The 21,583-nt window shown below is 45.4% G+C and overlaps 1 protein-coding gene across 1 annotated transcript in view; it reads right to left on the bottom strand.

Moving 5' to 3' along the window:
- The window catches only part of dnah7 (dynein, axonemal, heavy chain 7), a 614,695-nt gene that overhangs the window by 247,569 nt on the left and 345,543 nt on the right, over positions 1 to 21,583 (bottom strand). Inside the window, exon 39 of the mRNA XM_078551851.1 lies at positions 18,197 to 18,416. Coding sequence (XP_078407977.1) covers positions 18,197 to 18,416 — 220 coding nt within the window. The remainder of the gene's footprint in view (positions 1 to 18,196; positions 18,417 to 21,583) is intronic.

The following is a 21,583-nucleotide window of genomic DNA, read 5'->3' as shown; positions in this document are numbered from 1 at the left end:
AACATAGTGGCCACTAGCTGGTTTATGACCAGTTCTCAGCCCCTGTAGGACAGCATTCAGAGTGGACCTGTCCAACGCCCTAGGCCAATGGTGACTTTGGCCTCCAGCTCTCGGCAGCAGGGCTAAGATAGCTCCCAGGTGGATAAGGTGGGTGGTGCTTCAGGCAGAAGGCCTGAGCTCCCCTGGGAGATTTTCATCAATCACTGACCCACCAGGAGCCTAGAACACTTTTCCCAATTGATCCTGATGGAGAAGGCCTGGAGTAGACCTGCTAACACCCGCAGGTCAACGGAATACATAACCATGAGCCATCCATGAGGATCAGCAGCAATACCTCTCCTTGTGATGGCCTAAGCAACTACAGGGAACCAATTTAGTGCCAAAAGGGTTAATGGGGAAGTTGAATTATATGCCTAAGCCTAAGAGAAAAATACTGCAGCCTTGAGAACAATACCATCTTGTCTGACCACAGTTGTAGGATGAGCCCTGAGACATTCCACTTTGTTCTTTCTCAGGCCGAATATAATCAGGATCATAATAAGCATTAATGAAAATTTACGGAAATATGGATTGGTCAGTTAACTTATGCAAATAAGCAGATAGGTTTGTGCAAAATTTACTGACTGGCTGTAAAAATGCTTTTAACAAGTCTGCGTGTTTTCTGCTACAAAACTATACAGTAGCTCTTTTGTGTGCTGTCTCCCTTGTGCACAAGAAATTAATGGGGTTTCTACGTACGAAATGATGTCTCGGAGTGATTAATCTCCGACAGTTTCTTGAAGGTTCCGCCGAGATGACTAACCCCTAGGGTTGGGTCACGGAGCACCAGCGTTAGGACCTCGCAGTTCAAGGACTCCTCAGTCCGCGGCAGCCCGATTTGGGCTTCTGGGGTTCATTGACCCACGATCTGCCTTCGCCTGCCTGTGGCTGACTCTCAGGGTAAGTCATCGATTTAAGTGTTTAGAAGATTAGTTGTCGCGGTCCGGGACCGCTCTGGCCAGAATATACTCGGAGTTGGAGCCCCTGGAGTTTAGGTTTAGAATATACTCGGGGTTGGAGCCCCTGGAGTTTAGGTTTAGAATGTACTCGGGGTTGGAGCCCCTGGAGTTGGTACTGAATGTGTGTGTGCTCGGGGTTGATAGCCCCTGGAGTTGGTACTGTGTGTGTGTGTGCTCAGGGTCGATAGCCCCTGGAGTTGGTACTGAGTGTGTGTGTGCTCGGGGTCGATAGCCCCTGGAGTTGGAACGCTGAGTGTGTGTGTGATTGCGGCTCGGGGTCCAGGACCCCTTGAGCGTGTGAGTGGACTGATTGGTGAAAGAACCTTAGCAGTAGATTGGGGGTCAAGGACCCGCCAAGGATTGGCCTTTAGTTATTAGATAGAAAATGGGTAATATGGCATCAAAGAAACCCCAGGTTCCCCCTCCAAAGGGAACCCCAAATGCTTATATGTATGTCCATTATGGACCCAAAAGGTCCGCTACTGAATCTTCTGTAACTTAAAAAAAATGAATTGATCTAAGTTACAAGAGCTGTTTGTGCTGAAAAGAGAGAGAGAGAGAGGGTACCCCTAGGGGGTTAATGAGCAATTGACGAGCAGCAGCAGAGAAAATGTGAGCTTTCATCAGTTTGAGGGTCCCTATAGGTGGAGCCTTCAAGACCCCTTTATTCCTCCCACTGCTACTTGAAGCTTTGTTTAGAGTTAAGTTCAATATTTTAGGAATATAAATACATACCTTGAAGCATTTGTATGTGAGCCTTAATGTGTTTTCTTCCCTGAATTGTCTTTTGTGTGTGTAGTTGAGCACTTTAGAGTCGAAAGCCCCATATTAGATTAAAGGAAAAGTTTATTCAAACATTCCAAAGTTTTGAGTATAAGGTTTGAGTTGAGATTTCTGGCAAAAATTGTAATTTGAAGGTAGTGTAAAGATAAAACAGGGCTTGCCTTTGTTTGAGATGAACCAACCCTTGTACCACCCCCTTGTAGACTAGTAAGGAATAACCCTCATCATCAGCTTCCGAGCTGATTGGGATTAATACATGCGAGTTTGTATTCTAAAATTCTGAGAAAAAAATTACTTGAAATTCAGAAGGATTCTAGGAAAACCAAAAGACATAGACACAAGGTCTAGGTGGTTCCAACTGATAAAAAGGGGTTTCTTTTGAAGAGATGAATTAAATATTAAAGGAAATCTGCATCCCAACAGCACTGTAATTTGAATTTGGGACAATTTTGAGATGTAAAGTGCAGTGTAATTTAACAGGTTACTTTGAATAACGAGGATGTTATCTAAGATAAAGAATGTGTCGATAAACATACGGAAATTATAACTTGGATACAAATCATTACACATGAAAAAGAGGTTGTTTTAATTTTGATAGTGTAAATTACAGTTCTTACAAAGTTTAAAAATTTGAGGTTTGGTTCCTGATAATTTCTCAAAAGGGAATTTTCATTTTAAAAGGTTTGACAACAATTGGCACTAATTCAAATGCTGCAAGTTTTTGTATTTGTAAAGTCTGTTCCCAAAATATGAAGCTAAGCTCAAGACCTTGACAAAGTTTGGCAGAAATCTAATTTTTGGCCGAGTTAATGAATCTGGGATAATTCTAAAAAAGGGTCAGACACAATTTAGTGGGTAACTTTTGAGACAATAAAATGTTTGAGAAGAAGATAAGGAAGCAAAACATGTCAATACCTGATTTCTGTTTTTAAAACTGTTATGAGAATATTTTATTTATTTTAAAGTCTCTCCAGGCAACCTGAACAAGATAAGATGGTAGCTGTTGCATGTGTAAAATGGTATGAGGCAAGTAGGAGAATGTGTTAGGGAAAGAGGACATAATGTACAAACTGTTTTAAAGGAAATGAATTTGATAATCTGGCCATCAGCTGAGGCATTGGAACAGCACAGGGGGAGATAAGCAAAGATCTAGAGACAGAGATCCTCGTTGACAATAGAGAAACTGAACTCAAGAGAATCTTAGGATGATCATGGTCAGGGAAAAAAAACTTAGAGGTAAAACTATGTGGAATCTGTAGTTCAGGAATTGAAATGTAAGGAGAAATAATACTTAACAACAATTTACCACAAGATGGATACAGGTAAAGGGAAAGCTAGAAAAAGGCTAAATAGATGTATTACTGATTATATTAATGTGCCTGTGAGCTACAAAAATTAAGACCACATAATGACAGGCAGAGTTAAGCGGGTCCCAGAGAGAACCATCACTGGAAGTGAAGATACTGAGCCATTGAAAGATAGGATAAGAAGGTGCATTGTTGAGTTGTTTAAGGAATTGAGGTCTGACATGAGACAGCAGCAGGAGAGAGTAAACTGGAAGGAGTGGGGGTGCCGATGGATTCAGATCAGGGAACTCATTTCACAGGGAGAGTCATTAAAGAAGTGTGTAATCTTATGGAGATTAAACAGAAATTCCATATTCCTTACCAACCCCAAAGTCCAGGGATGGTGGAAAGGATGAACTGAACTTTAAAAACATCTATAGCCTAAGCAATCCAAGAGACAGGCAACAGCTGGGCCACGACGTTGCCCAGCATTCTGATACGCCTCAGGGCTACACCAAATAGGACTACCAGGTTCACCACATTGAATTGAAAACAGGAAGGGCCATGCAATTCCCTGAAGACATTTTAGTGGGAGGAGGAAATGTAGGGCCACTGAAAGGAAAAATATGGACTATGTAAGGGAATTAAGTAAGCAATTGCATGAGTTAAGGAAGGAAGTCAGAGACCGACAGGTGATTAAGGGTATGGAAACAGGCAAATCCAAAGAGCAACAATGGACCAAGTGGGGAATAAGGTGATGGTCAAGGTGAGCTCGGAGTGAACTTTTATGGACCATACGAGGTAATTATGACAGGTGATACATGTGCACTTGTAGATAAGAGAACGGGAAGTAAATGGAGGCATTACACACAGTTAAAGATACATGACAATTGACCAAGCGGTAACCCGGAGAATGGGAGTCGATGTTAATGTCTCCACAGATCTACGATCCTGGTCGTGGGCATATCAGTACTGGCAACAAGGTCGGGGATCATCCCGCATTGCATGAGGAACTTTGGTACAGCACGGACAGTGCCAAATGTGACACGCAAAGGGGAATGATAAATGTAACAGTAGGAGAACAAGTGCTTTCAAATTGTAGTAAGGGTTTGCTTCAGATCGGGCATGGGAGGTCTGCCACTACCCAGCCACCTTCCACATCTACTTCCACAGTCCAAGTAGAGATAATTGAAGCCCTTCAAACCACACCGACTGACCCATCTTGTCTGACTATATATCCAGGACCGACGAATGGTTTGGCACTGGTTAATCAGAAGTTTTGTTTGATAATGTACACCATGAGCTAGTACCCGTAGTCTTGAATGTATCCGGTGTCGTCCTGCCCCAGTGGTGCTCAACCCATACCCAATCACTCTATACGGCTCTGATGCGCCAATTGATGACTGAAGCAGTTCAGTTCAACGGCGAGATGCAATCAGGCTTGGGAGGGAACCGTGTTAAGCGCAGCCTGATAAATGATGCTGCTACGATATTCAATATAGGGACATCAGTGGTTAATTCAGAACCTGGCAACTGTTGACTAGAAGGTCTGTACCCTGAGCTTTAAGCTTAAGGAGATTCTAGAGCGGGGACAGGGAATTCATAACACCCAATTAAATACAGACCAGGACATGACACAGTTAATCCAAAGCCTGACTACTGTGCTCGAAAGTCATGCGGAGACTATCAATAAATTAATTGAAATAAAGAAAGATATTTCAGACGAAGCGAGCAGAAATGATGTATGCAGCACCTATGGATCTTGGGCACTGGAACAAGCCCGAGAAAATTTAAGACAGATTAATGAAGGGGTAGTCCCTTTATGGGTAACTAATGAGCATTTATTGAATATCTCCTGACACAAGAATCATGACTTGACCAGTTGCCAGCTCAGAGGTTTGACACACGTATATAGAATGAATGTTGAATGTATAGTGAATAGTAATATGCTAATAGGCATTGTATTAATAATAGCTGTCATACCTATGTCAACACCCGGCAGGACATTATATAGAGTAGAAAATATTGGGGCAAAGGGGGGATGAACAGAATGGCACAGCAGATGTGGGTTGCACCTGGGTTTTTCGCCATGGCAGCTAAAATAGCTTCACAATGTCTGCTTTGTCAATGACATAACCCAGGCAAGACGCCCACAGTGACTGCTGGTACGGGACCCCAGCCATGGGGCCCATTTTTACACCTACAAATGGACTTTATACAAATGCCTAAATGTATGGGATGTAATTATGTTTTAGTTATAGTATGTTTGTTCTCGCGATGGGTGGAGGCGTATCCCACCTGATGAAATGATGCTGTTATTGTTGCAAAATTGTTGTTACGTGAATACATACCCAGGTTTGGGATACCAGAGATTTTATCGAGTGATAATGGGCCTATTCATAAAGTGATAAAGGAACTGCTGAAGGCCTTACAATGCAACCATCACCTTTCCTGCCCATACCACCCCCAGTCTGCTGGGGCGGTCGAAAGAAAAAAAGCTCAGAAAAAGTCCACCATTGAAGACTGCCATCGGGGACCAAGTCCTGGTAAAGACCTTCAGGAGAAAGAACTGTTTGGAACCTCGAAGGGAGGGGCCTTTCCAAGTCCTGCTCACCACCCATACGGCCATGAAGGTTGAAGGACGACCCTTGTGCATCGCACGTCAAGCGGACGCTGACCTCGGATGGAGTGCTTGTGCAGGAACTTTAACTGAGCCGTCAGAATGTTGACTCTGATTTGGATCCTGTCCTGCGTAGTCCTTGCGGGGGCATGGACTACTAATTCTGCGGTTCAACGAATGCAGGCCGTAGCCTCGCAAGTTAATCAGACTAAATGTTGGATTTGTACTAATTTTCCTGTTAATTCCTCCTCCTCAGAGATGCATTTTTTGGCTTTCCCCTTAGATTCTACATGGTCCCTAGGTAATACAGGGGCCCTCGTTCATCGAACGCCCATTTGGAGACGGGAGCCCACCTTTGTGGTTGTTAAGGGGCCAGCCTGGCTATGCGTCAGGAGAAATTATACCAAGGGTAGTACTTGGGTGGGCGAATTGCCATTGGGTTTCTGTGCCTACCTTGCTGATTATAACTACCAGGAGGGCCGATTTCGGTTCCACAACTAGTCTGGTCCTATGACCACCTTTTGGGAGTGCAAGGCCAGTGAGACAGTGTGTCTTTCGCAGGTCCCAAGATCTGAGGTCTCACATTTTAACGTGGGTGGGTGTGATTGCCAATGATCATACAATCTCACCTCAAAATATTCCACCTCCGCTTGCACCTCTAATAGCTGCTACACTGAAGAATGTGGACCTTGCAATTACAAAAATCAGTCTGGTTGCCCCGACTTGCTGGCCCTGCGAGCGTTGCAGCTCAGTCAGACCTGCCGCATCCGCTCTCTCTGCTGACTACAAAACCTCCAAAGTCCTGATGGCAAGCCAGTTATCTATTCCCTCCCTCTCCTCAGGAATCAGGACCCCACTGAGGATGAAGCCCGGCGACTAGGATACATAGAACTTGGCTAAGGGTGGTGGATTGTCCTTTTAGGACAAAAGCGGGGAAGAAGTGTGGTGGCCTAGGCAACTACAGGGAACCCATTTAGTGCTAAAAGGGTTAATGGGGAAGTGAAAAATTTATTGATTGTCTGTAAAAATGCATTTAACAAGTCTGCGTGTATTCTGCTGCGAGACTGTACAGTAGCTCTTTTGTGTGCTGTCTCCCTTGTGCACAAGTAATAAATGGGGTTTCTACGTATGAAATGATGCCTCGGTGTGATTAATCTCCGACATCCTCACCATCCAGCAATGACTGTTCTCCAGAAAGCTAGTTGGTGAATGATATACTGGAGTCACCTTTACACACTTATATATTTATTTACAGATTTGCATATGTCATGAAGCTATTAATGTATATAATATTGGAAAATATTTTTCTTTTAAAATAGAGGTTTAGTCTGTGGGTGTGTCTTAGTTGGATTAAAGCCAGCTAGTCTGGGTGCTTTGATGTGTACTAGTTTTGAGATGTAAACAGAGAGGTAGAGTGTATTTGCATTTTTTGAATAGAACATTCAAGAGGTGAGGTGAAAACTACCACCTAGCTAGCAGATACTAAGCAATATGTTTATATTACTAATAAAATTGATACTATGAAAGGGGTTTTATTGTTAGAAAATGTTGGTGATACAATGAGAATTTACATTCAATGGCTGTACTAGGTATAACAAGACAACCGTTTTGTGTGTACAGAGCAGAGGCAACGTGAGATCAAAAGCAGCTGTAAGCCTCCAACTGTCTCCACAGGAACCAAAGTGAAAAGAACCTCATATTGAATTCGTAAGATAAAAATGCTTTGCCTGGTGTCTGGTTATGTCTATGGACTGAATTTTCTGGTTGGCGGTGGCGGGGGGTGCAGAGCAGGAGCGGGCACGGGTGGGCATGGACCCGATCGCCGACCGCGATCGGATCCGCGCCACCATTTTACGCAGGCAGGCCAATTAAGGCCCACCCAGCGTAATGTGCGACTCCCAAGGATAGCGGGAGTGGGCAGGTGGCGGCAGGAGTGCATTGTTCGCCGGGTCCAGTGGCAACCTGGCGGCCTGTTTATATGAAGCGCTGGCAGCCTTTGCAAAGCTGCTCACAATGGCAAGTGGAAAGGCTCACCAGAGGGCTTCTGGTGAGCAGGCCAGGCTGGAGGGTAGGCCAGCGGAGCAGGCCAGGCTGGAGGGTAAGACGGGGGACCAGTGTGCCCCTCGTTTTTCAGATGACTGACTTGCTGCCCTCCTTGAGGAGGTGGCAGCACAGCAGGATGTGCTGGTTCTCCAGGATGGGAGGAGGAGGCCCCCCCACATGACGATACATGCCTGGGAGGAGGTGGCGGAGGTGGTGAGCTCCCGCATTGTGGTGCGGCACACCTGGATCCAGTGTCGCAAGCGCTTCAACAACTTTTTGTGCTCTGGCAGGGTGAGTACCATGTTGGCATTGGTCATGTAACCCAATAAGTTGGCTTACCCCGCTGCTGTCCCCAAACCCCAAGTCTGAGTGTAATGACTGCATTGAATCATTGACGGCATTTGTCCTTTGCCAGTTGGGCCAGGAGATATTGCCCAGACTGACCTCAGCCTGAGAGGGTGATGAAGAGATGTGTTTTGCCCCGCAGCATGTGTTACACTGAGTCCCACATGACTGGTTTGGAGGCAACCTGGAGGAGCTGCACCTAGGCGCTGTGTTTGAACTCCAGGACGTGTCCAAGTCAGGGTGATGACATGCTGGGAGGGGAGCTTCAAGGTGGTGTAGCAACGAACCATCTGCTGCGCTCTGTGCTCTGTGTGCTTGCGCCTCCTTGCTATGGATGGATATACCATGTGGTGCCTAATGTGATAGGCAGCATGTGTCAAGGGGAGGGATTGGGAGGTGGGGAGCAGGCCTAGTGTCTTTGTGTGAGTGTTCAACAGCAGCGGGGTGAGGAGGCACTGGAGCCCTGAAATGTCCTACTCTGGCTGGGGTGGGCTGTGCACGAAGAGAGCTCATGTGCAATTTGCACTAATCAATGCTGGTCTTTCATTTTCAGGTGAAGAATGCTCATAATGCAGCTGAGCGTGCAAGTGGTGGCAGCCAGTTGCAGATCGCCATTCTTAGCCCACTTCAAGCAGGAGGCCCTCTGGAGAGGCGCCATGCGCCCAGGTCCGCTGCTGTCGGTGAGGCTGGGATGCCACGGCCAGGTGTTTATGCCCAACAGTGAGGTCAACATTGTTCTCCCAACAGCCATAGCACTGCTGAATGTTACTTGATTTAATTTTGCTGCATGGCTTGACCATTGGTTATGGAAGGATGAGCGCATAATGATCAAGGGCACAGGGTTGCACTTTGTCATTGTCCCCACGTTAGCTGATCCACTGTCCTTGTTCTTCCTTTCAGCATCATCGGAGCAGGGCCGGGAGGAGGAGCAGCAGAGGCCCCCTCTCACACCTGAGGGGCCTGAAGGCTCACCAGCGTCACACCATTTCCCAGCTCAGTGCCCATCTATCCACAGTGAGCAGGGAGTTCTGAAGCAACTTTACATCAGTACAACAACTGCCTGGCATCTCTGCGGGCACCTCTCAGGGCGCTTCAAGTGAGGGCAGCAGCTCCTCCGTCCCTCTCCCAGTGACCGTAGCATCTGGTGAGGCTGCGACGACTGGGGAGATGCCAGCTGTGGAACTGGCCGCTCCCTCCCAGGTGGGGCCAACACTGGCTCCACGGGCCAGAGGACGACCGCCAAGGTCATCGAGGCCAACAGTACAGCAGAGTCAGCAGGCTGTCTCAGATGCCACTCTGAGCGATGGGGCAGCACCAAGACGTAGCACCCGGAAACGAAAACATAAGGCACTTTATTAGGCACACCACGGGTTTTTCACTGGTGCTTTTGTGTTGGCCCGGTATTTATGCCCAACAGCATGAGGTCCTTATTTTTTGTTTTAATTTGTAACACTACTGTATATTTTTTGGAATAAGTTGGTTTGCTTGACATATTAAATTCAGATATGTCACCATGGCTGAGGGTGCCTCTTTTCTTCTGAATGTAGATGGTTTCCAAAGCTGTAATGATTGCTTTGTGGGACATTCAGCTTTATTAACAAGGCCCTTAGTAATTGTTCCTAACCTGGCAGATTTTGCACTTAGGTGTCGAGTATCGAGCCTACAGCCCAGGCTTATCCTGGTGGTCCACCTGTGCTGTGCTACCTGAAGGTTCGTTGGATTAAAGTCTCCCGGGTGTTCCTGCCTCCCTGGAGTATCCCGGGTCAGCGTCTACCCCCTCAGCATTTCCCTGTGCATGCTCATCCTTGGACTCACTGCTGGGCTCATCGTGTGCAGCTGCTGCCACTGTGTCGATGGCTTCATTGTCCACTGCGTCCCCCCTTTCCAGTGTAAGATTGTGGAGAGCACAGCATGCAACCACTATCACCGAGACACGATTTGGGGGGGTACTGGAGTGCACCCCCTGAGCGGTCCAGACATCAGAAGCACATCTTGAGAAGATCGATCGTTCTCTTTACCGCAGCCCTTGTGGAGCCGTAGCTCCTATTGTACCACTGGTCAGCTTCTGTTCTTGGATGGCAGAGAGGCGTCATAAACCACCTTCTGAGGGGAAAGCCCTTGTCACCCAGCAGCCATCCATCCAGCCGGGCTGGAGCACTGAAGAGCCCCGGCACGTGGGAGTGTCTGAGGATGTAGGTATCGTGGGATCTGCCTGGGTACCTTGCACAGACTTATAAAATCAGCATCCTATCGCTTCAGACCTCCCTGCTCACCATGGATGGATGGGTGGCGAGCTGGGAAATGGTGTGACGTTGGTGAGACTTCAGGCCCCTCAGGTGTGAGAGGGGGCCTCTGCTGCTCCTCCTCACGACCCTGCTCCGATGATGCTGAAAGGAAGAACAAGGACAGTGGATCCTATCCTGTGATCACACACTATCTGCACATTCATGGAGTGGAAGCCCTTCCTGTTGACGCACAACGGGCTCACCTGCTGGCACCTTGATGACCACATGTGTGCAGTCTATTGTACCCTGGACGTAGGGGAAGCCAGCAATGGCCGTGAAGCCTCTGGCTCGCTGTGCCTGACTTGCCTGGTCCCAACGGTAGTGAATGAAGGTGAATACGCACCTGAACAGAACGTCTGTAACCTGCTTGACATAAATGTAGACAGCTGATTGGGAGACACCGCAAAGTTCACCCACCGAGCCCTGGAAGGAGCCAGAGGCATAGAAGTTGAGGGCAGCTGTGACTTTCAGAGCCACAGGCATGGGGTGTCCACCCACACAGTTAGGGGAGATCTCAGGCCCAATCATCTAACAGATATAGATGACTGTCTCCCTTGAGAGGCGGAGCCTCCTTCGGCACTGCACCTCAGTCATATTGAGGTAGCTGCTTTGCCGCCTGTATACCCTGGCATCAGGATAGCGGTGTCTTCTGCGGCTCCTTCCGCCTTGGACTACCTCTTGGCCCTGCACCCCTTGTGCCTGCGCCTGTCCTCCCAAAGGTGGCTCCCCTGGAGGCTGAATGTGCACTCCTGGCCTCCTCACCCTTTTAGCCCTCCCTTCCTCCTCAGAGGAGCTGCCTCCAGTGAACAGTTCAGCTCCCATTCCCAGGCTAAGGGAAGGTTCCTGAAACCCACAGGCCCAGAAAAGCTTACTCACTGCAGATGCCAACCTGAAGGTTAAGAGTCCAGAAAAAGCAGCTGGTATGCGTTTTGAAGTACTGCAAATCACACAGGCAAGTTTCAAACACTTTCAAAAACAAATACTTGACTGTGCACACTTGGGACCCAATTGAGCCCTCTTAACCCGCCCATGGATGAGGTTAATACAAATGTGTCCTACACACCTGCCCATTGCGCCCGTGCACCGACCCGAAAATTGCACGAGCGCCGAAAAATCGGCGTCGATTGGTGGGTCAAGGGCCTTAAGTGGCCCGTTAATTAATAGCTGCCACGCGTCGGACATCATCACACGCCCGCCCAGCGAAATAACACAATGGTGCACGGTGATGTCGGGACACTCACCCGACATCACCGCGCATCATTTTACGCGCGGACGTGTGGGGCCCTCCCTCGCACGCCAATGGGAAAATTCTGCCCTATGGGTTGCTGTTGCCTTAATGGCGATTGGTTTAGAAATTTGTTAAAAGTTGTGATCATAGCAATTCGTAGCCATGTGTATATACTTAACTTGTGTAAATTAATAAAATGTTTAATCTAGTTTAATATAAAATCTCCCAAGAACTGGTGGTATGATTCTTGACTTTACAGTTGCATCTCAAACATAACACAAAATTATAGGTTATGCCAGTTGTTTAAAGTTTCCCTCTGGGATTTTATTTTAAATAACTCAGCTTTACCAACTGCTCAGTCATAATAGCACATTGCAAACATACATCCCTTAACCCAACAACCACGGTTTATGGCTATTTATACATCTTTTGAAGTAACCTTTAACAACTAAGTGCCCCATTTGAAAGGGGCACCTCTAACCCATTGTAACAAAAATCCAAGGCTTTAAAGGAAACTTAAATCAAAATAAATAATATTCCTGGGGTTGATGATGCACTCCTGTCATTCCTCGTGTCCACTGATCACAGAATGCCTTGAGCCTACCGGTGGACACTGGGCACAAACATAGCTGCAGAAAAGAGTCAGGCTGTCAGACCTAATGACTCCCTCGACCACCTGCTGCCTGGACCTGGTGATGATCATCTTGGCCAGGCCCAGGAGGAGTCCTGCAAGGAGATCCCCTGATCTGCACATGCCCATCCATGATGCATGGCCAAAGATCCAGAGCCTGGGATTGAAATGATACCAGAAATTGAGGGGCAGCCCCTTCAGATAATGGAACAAGGGCTGCAACCTCTCACACTCTACATAGATGTGAAACATACACTTCTCCAGATTGCAGAAATTACTGACAGTCTGGGGGTCTGTGAATCGACTTAACTATCTATTGCACAGGTCTGCTGGATGCAACACCCTCCACGCCAAATCTCCCAGGACTCCTGTGTCTATTTATAGTGAATGCCCAGTTACTACCCACTATATACATGCACATTAACATGAGAAATATACAATTAATACAGCAGCCAATTGAGCAGTTATTGGCTATTCACAGCTATCGTGTGCATGAGCCTGTAGAGTTACATAGGTGCCATTAATGATGGCCTGGACTTTGAGGAATCCTACCATTTGAAAACGATAGCATTCTTTCTCTTATACTGTTGCTAGCTGTCCTGGGAAATGTGACAAAGATCTCTGCTCTAGTAAGGAAATCATCAGTCATTTACTTTACATACCTATCCACTGCTTTTTAACTCATATTTCTGGTGTCACTAGTGGCATGCTGGAATGAGATTGAGGCATAAAAGTTGGTTGCTGTAGTGTAGTGGTCATGATAGCTATTGGTAGTGATGTGCCTATACTGAATTTTATACTGAATACAGTGCTTGTCAGCTCCTCTCTGGTGAATTACATTCTACAAAGAGTTCCTTTGATAAATCAGGTAAGTGCTCCTCTGCCGATATATTCAGGTTCGGCTCTATTGCAGCCTCAACTTCCTGGTATCCTCTCATGGAGCAGTATACGCAGCCTCCATGCACACAGTTCCACTGAAGGTGTAGAATACGCTGGTTAACAGATGACGTTGTGCTTCAGCATGGCTCAAGGACTGAGGGAGAGAGCACATAGGTTCTTGGGCACCTGGGGTGGAGGAGGTACAGATGAGGAGGAAGGTCCTGCAGCTGTTGGGAGAGGAATGCTACAGAGGCTGTAGCTCAAGTGCCACAACAAACTTAATGACTTAAAACAAGTTGTCAAGGTAAGATCCCATCTCATAAACACACTTTTTAATAATTGCACCAACACCAGCATTACATCCTGATCACACTTCATCCCCCATCTAACTATACATTAACATTCAATGTCCCACATTATTGCATCCTTTGAAAGCATTAGACACACCTCAGACACATCTCTAGCTCTTCAACCATGTAAGGCATCACACACAAATACATCCACTAATACTCTCATTCACAATCACCAATCATTCTCTACGAGGGTAAAATAGCCCATAATATGCACCAGCAGGACCTGACTGGGGGAGGTGAAGTACAACTGCATGAAATCACTCCCTTTAAGGAGGCAGTGCCAGAGGTGATCAGGAGAGGAAATGCAGATGCCATGGCTACAGACAGAGCAGGGGATAAGTTAAATCAAGATATTTGGCCTCTCCAGTTTCCACGACTATTTCAGATCCCTAGTTCTTAAACCGATCCTTACTCACAAGCTCCATGTGATCTCATCAACACATCCTCCCATTGTGGCACACATGCTGTACTTTTACCCTTTCAGCTTTCTCACTGCAGGATCCCGGGAGAAAGATCAACCTCACTCATGCAACGCATCCTTGGAGGAACTTGAAGAGGAGGAAGAGCCAGCTTGTTCCCCACCCCTGGACAAAGAGAAGGAGAAGGAGAATGAGGAAGAATACACTGTGTCAATACCACTGTTGTGCAGAGACTGGCACTATGTGTAACTTAGAGGCTAGGGTACAACATGGGTCCCCATGGTGACATGCTCCAGGGAAACAGTAGTGCATAATGTTACTGAACTAGTAATCAGGAGATGTGTTCAAATCCCACCATGGCAGCTCATGGAATTTAAATTCAATTAATCTGGAATTGAAAGCTAATCTCAATGATGGTGATCATGAAACTATCATCAATTGTTGCAAACACCGATCTGGTTCACTAATGTCCTTTAGGGAAGGAAATCTGCCGTCTGGTCGGGTCTGGCCTAAATGTGACTCCAGACCCATGGCGAAGTAATTGACTCGTAACTGCCCTCTGAAATGGCCTAGCAAGCCACTTAGTTACAAGGTCAATTAGGGATGGAGAACAAATGCTGGCTTTGCCAGCCCATCTATGTCCCATGAAAGAATAAGAAAACCTAGTGACAGAAGTGATGTCAGGTAGAAGGAACAGCACAGTTGCCACTTTGCCAAAGGCAAGCTCACATACTAGTTCTGCTGTAGAAGAGTAAGATGAGGACCTTGTAGAGCCAAGCTTTAGAAGAAGACCAATAGATTTGACAGACCAAATGTTTGGTGCAATGAACAGTTGGCCTGAAAGCTTATGGGTCATGACTAGAAGGATGGAAGAACTTTTGCATGGTTTCACACAAAGTCTGAAATCTATCTTCTCTAACATGGGTAGGCAACCCAGGCTACTGAATCCTGTGCTGAGATGGTGCAGTCTGAGCTAGGCCATCATGGCCAGTAGTCTCTCAAATCGAACGCAGGAGGACATCTGAACTGCCACCTTGTGTGCTGATATCACTTGGATTGCACTTTGCAGAAGCACCAGAGTAGGCAACAGCATTTATAGATAGCCACTAAGAGTGAGTACCAGGGTGAATAGTTTAAAAAGTGTTCTTGGTTGTATCATGTTTTTATTCTTTGTTCTTGCTCTAGATAAAGTGCGATTATAGCAATTGTGTCATGCTTGAATTGGCGGTCTTTTTGATTATGTTCTTCATGGGGAAGGAACTGAAAGGATTGAGTGGAGATGGTTAAACTTGATGGATCCTCAGTGGAAAGTAAGGAATGTCTCAACAGCGCATCAAAGCCTGATGGTAGAGCTTGTCTCAAAAGTGGTCTTCAATTAGATGGTGGTAAGAGCATCCCTCTTAGGTGTGGGGTGTCTACCTGGGACTCTCTGATGCTCCCTTAGTCACCATTCTTTCCCTCCTCCTCCTCCTCCTTGTTGTCTTCCTCCTCCTCTTGAGGCTCCTGAGCTTGACCCACTGCCATAATTGCTCATTGTAAGGGCTCATGATCGCCAAACTGTGAAACATGCAACAAGTCATCACAAATCTGGAGCTTTGTCTGCCTTGCTGCCCCTCCTCTCCCTCTCTCTTCCAGCAATTTATCCTGCTCAGCCTGTTGTCATCTCCTCTTCCCATTCCTCCTTCAGACCAAGGAGGACACTTAGCAAGAGCCCCATGACCAATCAGACCCTTTCTTTTGGTGATTCCTATAAGGTCTCCAATAAGGTACAGTAGCACAGCGCTCAGTGTTATTAGGTGAATTCCTCAGAGAATTTCCAAAATAAATGTTGGCAGTGTCCATGAAGTCTCCCAAAATGTATCAAAATCCTCTTCAAACACAGTTTGATCAATTGATCTCTAGCAGCAAGTGCATACTGAAAGCTGAGCATGACTAAGTAGTGCTCAAAATCCTCACCAATGACTCCCTCGCTTCTGATCAGCTGGTCACTGTTGGGAGAGGTTGTTACTTGTGAGGCTAGGCAGCAAAATTGTGTACAACCTCTTTAATGAGCATTCAGAATCACTTCAATTAGTCATCGGAGCCTGAATCACCTTGGGTCAGTCTTTCCTAGTGGGCACTTCAAGTCCTTTACCATGCTGCTATCTAGTACTAAAGGCAGGACAACCAGATATTTCAGTTCAACTTGGCCACCTTGGAGATTCTTTAGTACCCAATGTAACCCAGGAAAATCACCCGCTTAGTTTTGGCACAATAAGTAGTACAGGTAGGAGCAGAAAGATGCAAAGGGATACTGATAGACTGAATTACTGTGCAAGAGTGTGATAACTAGAGGTCAATGGGGAGATGAGTGAAGCCATCCACTTTAGATTGAAGAAAGATAGTCAGAGTATTTTTTAAATGTTGAGAAACAAAGAACTGTGGAGGAGTGGAGAGATTTGAGGTCATGTATAAATCCGTAAAAGCTAGTGGGCAGGCAGAAGAAATAATTAATAAGACTAATAGAATGTTTGCCTTGATCTTAAATTGGTTGCAATACAAAGGGGTGGAAATTATGGTACAGTTGTATAAAGTTCTGGTTTGACCCAATCTACATTCAGTTCTGGGCACAGTATCTTAGGAAGCATATATTGGCTGTGAAGGATGCAGCACAAAATGATCCAATGCTAAAAGAGTTAAATTATGAGCATAGATTGCATAAATTTGTAATCTTGAGTTAGAAGATTAAGGGACAATCTAATTAAGAATTCAATCAGGTAGTCAGAGAGAAACTATTTCTGCTGGTGGGCTGTCCAAAACAAAGCAACAAAATCTTAAAATTAGAAGGAATCTATTTAGGGATGATGTCAGGAAGCATTCTTCATACAAAGGGTAGTGAAAATCTGGAACTCTATCTATACCCACCACCCCCCTCACCCCCAACACACACATACACACACACCCCCAAAGAAGCAGCTGTGGGTAGGTCAACTAAAAATATCACAACTGAATTGTACTTTTGTTAACGGATATGGAATTAATGTAAGTAATTGGAACTGAGTTATATATAAGCTGTTAAAATTATGTGTTTTGTAAGATTGTTGTGTTTTGGAACTGCATCTTTAAATTTAGGGTAAAATAAAGGGGGACCATGCAACCTATTCTGCAGTCTTCTGGACTGTAAGCCTGATTGTTTGTTTGTTAGAGATCAAAGGAAGTCCTGGGCTGTTTTATTGGGAAGAAGGTACAAAGTATTTGTGCTTAGAGAAAATTGCAAGTCTCTGAGTTTGCACTGAGTCTCTGAGTCTCCCAAAGTCACAGAAAGGTGTTGAAGATATTGAGTTATACATAGTTGTATTGTAAGATGTCCATTTACTTCTAAGATGAAAGAGAGTTGGGGTCAAGAATAGCTGATCAGTAATTATACCTAGATGCAAAGTTAATGTGTTTAGTCATGGCATCCAGTAGGCAGCAGAGGGAGCCATTTTTGAGATCAGGTTACAGGCTTCCTTACAAATCAACGAATATCACAGAGAGACAGCAATTCTGTGTGGTCAGCAGAAAGAAAAGGCTGACTAGCTTTGTGAGCTACCACAGCCAAATGCGGGAACGAGACAGTTTCTTGTTGGAAAGACTCATCCTGCAGCCTTCTAAGGATTTATGGAGATTCGTCCTAGCATGGCCAGGAGGAAGAAGAATCATCAGAACATACTTCACTGTTGGCGGTGGATTTAAGAAACTCTCTGAAAACTGAGGAAAGCGCCTAGAGATGGTCACTCAAAGTTACTACTCAACGAAAGGGTGCATTGGACCCATTGGAAGCTGGAAGCGATAATGGGCTATTGCTATAAAAACTGTAATTCTGTGGAGAGTGCAAAGTGAGCTAAGTATAAAAGGGGAACTGTTCTTTTTATTGTTCAAAGTATAAGTTGCTTATAAAAAGAAAATAGTATTTCGTCAATAGTGCTTTAGTCATCTGTTACAGTAAAAGTTTCAAATGTGAAATCTTGTCATGAGATTTGTGCAACTATCAGCTGTAAATTTGAATCTCTTGTTTAAAGTTATAGGTCTCAATGGAGATTGTAATACAGCTATGACCTAGTTAAACAGATGGAACAGGCATAAGCAGCTGAATGGTCTACCCCTGTTTCTATATTGAGGGAGAAAAGATTGTTGAATAAGGAAATAACATGATTACTAGTGGAGGATTTTGTGGTACCTAACATTTGTCACCATGTTTTCCTTCAACACCAGTAACTTACCAAAGTGCATTTGTCATATTCACTGAAAAATTAATCAGTAATAAATAGGCCCAGCCCCACTAAAGCATGTAAATACAGATTTCACCTCATGAACCCAGAGACGCTTGATCACAGCTGGAACTTCTGATATCTCCGGACTGGAAAGACACACCCCTTGAATAACACGGGAAAAATCTCGCAGGTTAAACAGATAGTGAGACTTAGCCGGTGTTGGGAGGAGATTCTTCATTGCTTCCTTGTAAACAATCAAAGTGGCATGAATGATCTGTGGAGTCAGAGTTCCAAATTCTGACGGGAACGTGAATCTAAATGAGAACACAATAAATGCAATCAAAGTTACAGCATTATTTTAATAGGAGATACATAGTTTTTCTTATTTATAAAAAAAAATGCACATTTTTAAAGGACAGAAGTGTCAGTAATCTCATAATTTTGCAGATATTTTCAACTATATTATTAGACTATAAACAAGTGATAGTACATAGGGCAGAATTTTTACCTTCAGACCCACTAGCAGCTGGGAAACGCTCACAGCAAGTCAGGAACCTCAAGTGGGGGAATGGACTTTGATGTGGCTTTTTAACTCAGTCACTAGCACCTTCTTTCTGGGTTTCCTGACCAATCAGTGCAGGCAGGCAGATGACAACCCACACCTGACTGTTAAAGGCTCTCTATTTAGAGGGACCCCAGTAGGGGCACAATGGAAGCATGCCATAACTATCAACACAAGATATATACAGCAACTTTAATGATGGAGTCTCAACATAGAAAGGTCAACCCAACACCAACACCCCACTTCCTGGTTCTCTAATGAAGCCCCAGATGCCATGCTGAGGGTTATAAGGGCCGATAGAGAAAAGCTGTTCCGAGCAGACAAGAATAAAAGACCAGCTTTGGAAACAAAGCAGACATCTCAAAATGGCTAAAGGATGCCAGCAGTAGGAGTGTGACACCTCAAATTTGGACACAGTACTAAAAGAGGTTCAATGGCCTCATCACATCAAGAATGGTGAGCGGCATCCCACATTAAAGCTTCAACTCCTACATTTTAAGTCCTCTGGCATTCTCCTGCATAGTCCTCCTGAGACCAAGAAACTTGCAGCTCTACCCAATTTTCTCTTGCTCGAGCACCTTCTAGGGAAGAGGCAATACTGGACCTGGTACTAGGGAATGAACCCAGCCAGGTGATCGAAGTTTCAGTAGGGGAGCACTTCGGGAAAAGTGACCATAATTCAGTAAGTTTCAAGATACTGGTGGATAAGGATAACAGGAGTCCTCGGGTTAAGGTGCTTAATTGGGGTAAGGCTAATTATAACAATGTTAGGCAGGAACTGAGGAATCTAGACTGGAGGCAGATGTTTGAGGATAAATCAACAACTGACATGTCGGGGCGGGGCTTTCATACGTCAGTTGACAAGAATTCAGGACCAGCATGTTCCTGCTAGGATGAAGGATAAGCATGGCAAGTTTCAGGAATCTTGGATAACGAAGGATATTGTGAGATTAGTCAAAAAGAAAAGGGAAGCATTCATAAGGGCTAGAAGGCTGGGAACAGATGAAGCCCGTGGAGAATATAAAGAAAGTAGGAAGAAACTTAAGCAAGGAGTCAGGAGGGCTAAAAGGGGTCATGAAAAGTCACTGGCAACCAGGATTAAGGAAAATCCCAAGGCCTTTTATACATATGTAAAAAGCAAGAGGGTAGCCAGGGAAAGGGTAGGCCCACTCAGGGACAGAGGTGGGAATCTGTGTGTGGAGCCAGAAGAAATGGGAGAGATACTAAATGAATACTTCTCATCAGTATTCACCAAAGAGAAGGAATTAGTGGTCGATTTGTCAAGGGAAGAGTGTATAGATAGCCTGGATCATGTTGAGATCAAAAAAGAGGTGTTAGGCGTCTTGAAGAATATTAAGGTGGATAAGCCCCAGGCAGATGGGATCTACCCCAGAGTACTGAGGGAGGCAAGGGAGGAGATTGCTGGGGCCTTGACAGAAATCTTTGTATCCTCACTGGCTACGGGTGAGGTCCCAGAGGGCTGGAGAATGGCCAATGTTGTTCCATTGTTTAAGAAGGGATAATTCAGGAAATTACAGGCCGGTGAGCCTTACGTCAGTGGTAGGGAAATTATTCGAGAAGATTCTTCGTGACAGGATTTACTACCATTTGGAAGCAAATGGGCGTATTAGGGAGAGGTAGCATGGTTTTGTGAAGGGGAGGTCGTGTCTCACTAACTTGATCAAGTTTTTCGAGGAAGTGACAAAGATGATCGACGATGGAAGTGCAGTGGATGTTATATACATGGATTTCAGTAAGGCCTTTGACAAGGTCCCTCATGGCAGACTGGTACAGAAGGTAAATTCGTACGGAATCGGAAGTGAGCTGGCAAGACGGATACAGAATTGGCTTGGTCATAGAAGACAGAGGGTAGCAGTGGAAGGGTGCTTTTCTGAATGGAGAGCTGTGACTAGTGGAGTTCCACGGGGATCATTGCTGGGACCTTTGCTGTTTGTAGTATACATAAATGATTTTGAGGAAAATGTAACTGGGCTAATTAGTAAGTTTGCAGATGACACTAAGGTTGGAGAAGTTGCAGATAGTGAAGAGGATTGTCAAAGGATACAACGAGATATAGATCGGTTGGAGACTTGGGCGGAGAAATGGCAGATGCAGTTTAATCTGGACAAATGCGAGCTAATGCATTTTGGAAGGTCTAATACAGGCAGGAATTATACAGTAAATGACAGAACCCTTAAGTGCATCGATGGGCAGAGGGATCTGGGTGTACTGGTCCACAGGTCACTGAAAGTGGCAACGCAGGTGGATAAGGTAGTCAGGAAGGCATATGGCATGCTTGCCTTCATTGGCAGGGGTACTGAATATAAAAGCTGGGTAGTTATGCTGCAGCTGCATAGAACCTTGGTTAGGCCACACTTGGAATATTGCGTGCAATTCTGGTCGCTACATTATCAGAAGGATATGGAGGCATTGGAGAGGGTGCAGAGGAGGTTTACCAGGATACTGCCTGGTCTGGAGGTTATTAGCTATGAGGAGAGGTTGGAGAAACTCGGATTATTCTCACTAGAGCGACGGAGATTGAGGGGCGACTTGATAGAAGTTTACAAAATTATGAGTGGCATGGACAGAGTAGATAGTCAGAAGCTTTTTCCCAGGGTGGAAGAGTCAATTACTAGGGGACATAGATTTAAGGTGAGAGGAGAAAACTATAGAGGAGATGTGCGGGGCAAGTTTTTTACGCAGAGGGTAGTGAGTGTCTGGAATTCGCTGCCAGAGGAGGTGGTGGAAGCAGGTACGATAGTGGTGTTTAAGAGGCAGCTTGACAAATACATAAATAAGATAGGAATAGAGGGATACGGACCCCGGAAGTGTAAAATGTTTTAGTTGACGGGCAATATGATCGGCGCAGGCTTGGAGGGCCGAAGGGCCTGTTCCTGTGCTGTACTTTTCTTTGTTCTT

Source organism: Cetorhinus maximus, chromosome 11 (genome assembly GCF_964194155.1).
Source record: "Cetorhinus maximus chromosome 11, sCetMax3.hap1.1, whole genome shotgun sequence".
Lineage (NCBI taxonomy): Eukaryota > Metazoa > Chordata > Chondrichthyes > Lamniformes > Cetorhinidae > Cetorhinus > Cetorhinus maximus.
Note: the sequence above shows the minus strand (reverse complement) of the source record. Positions and strands in the feature narration are given on the sequence as shown.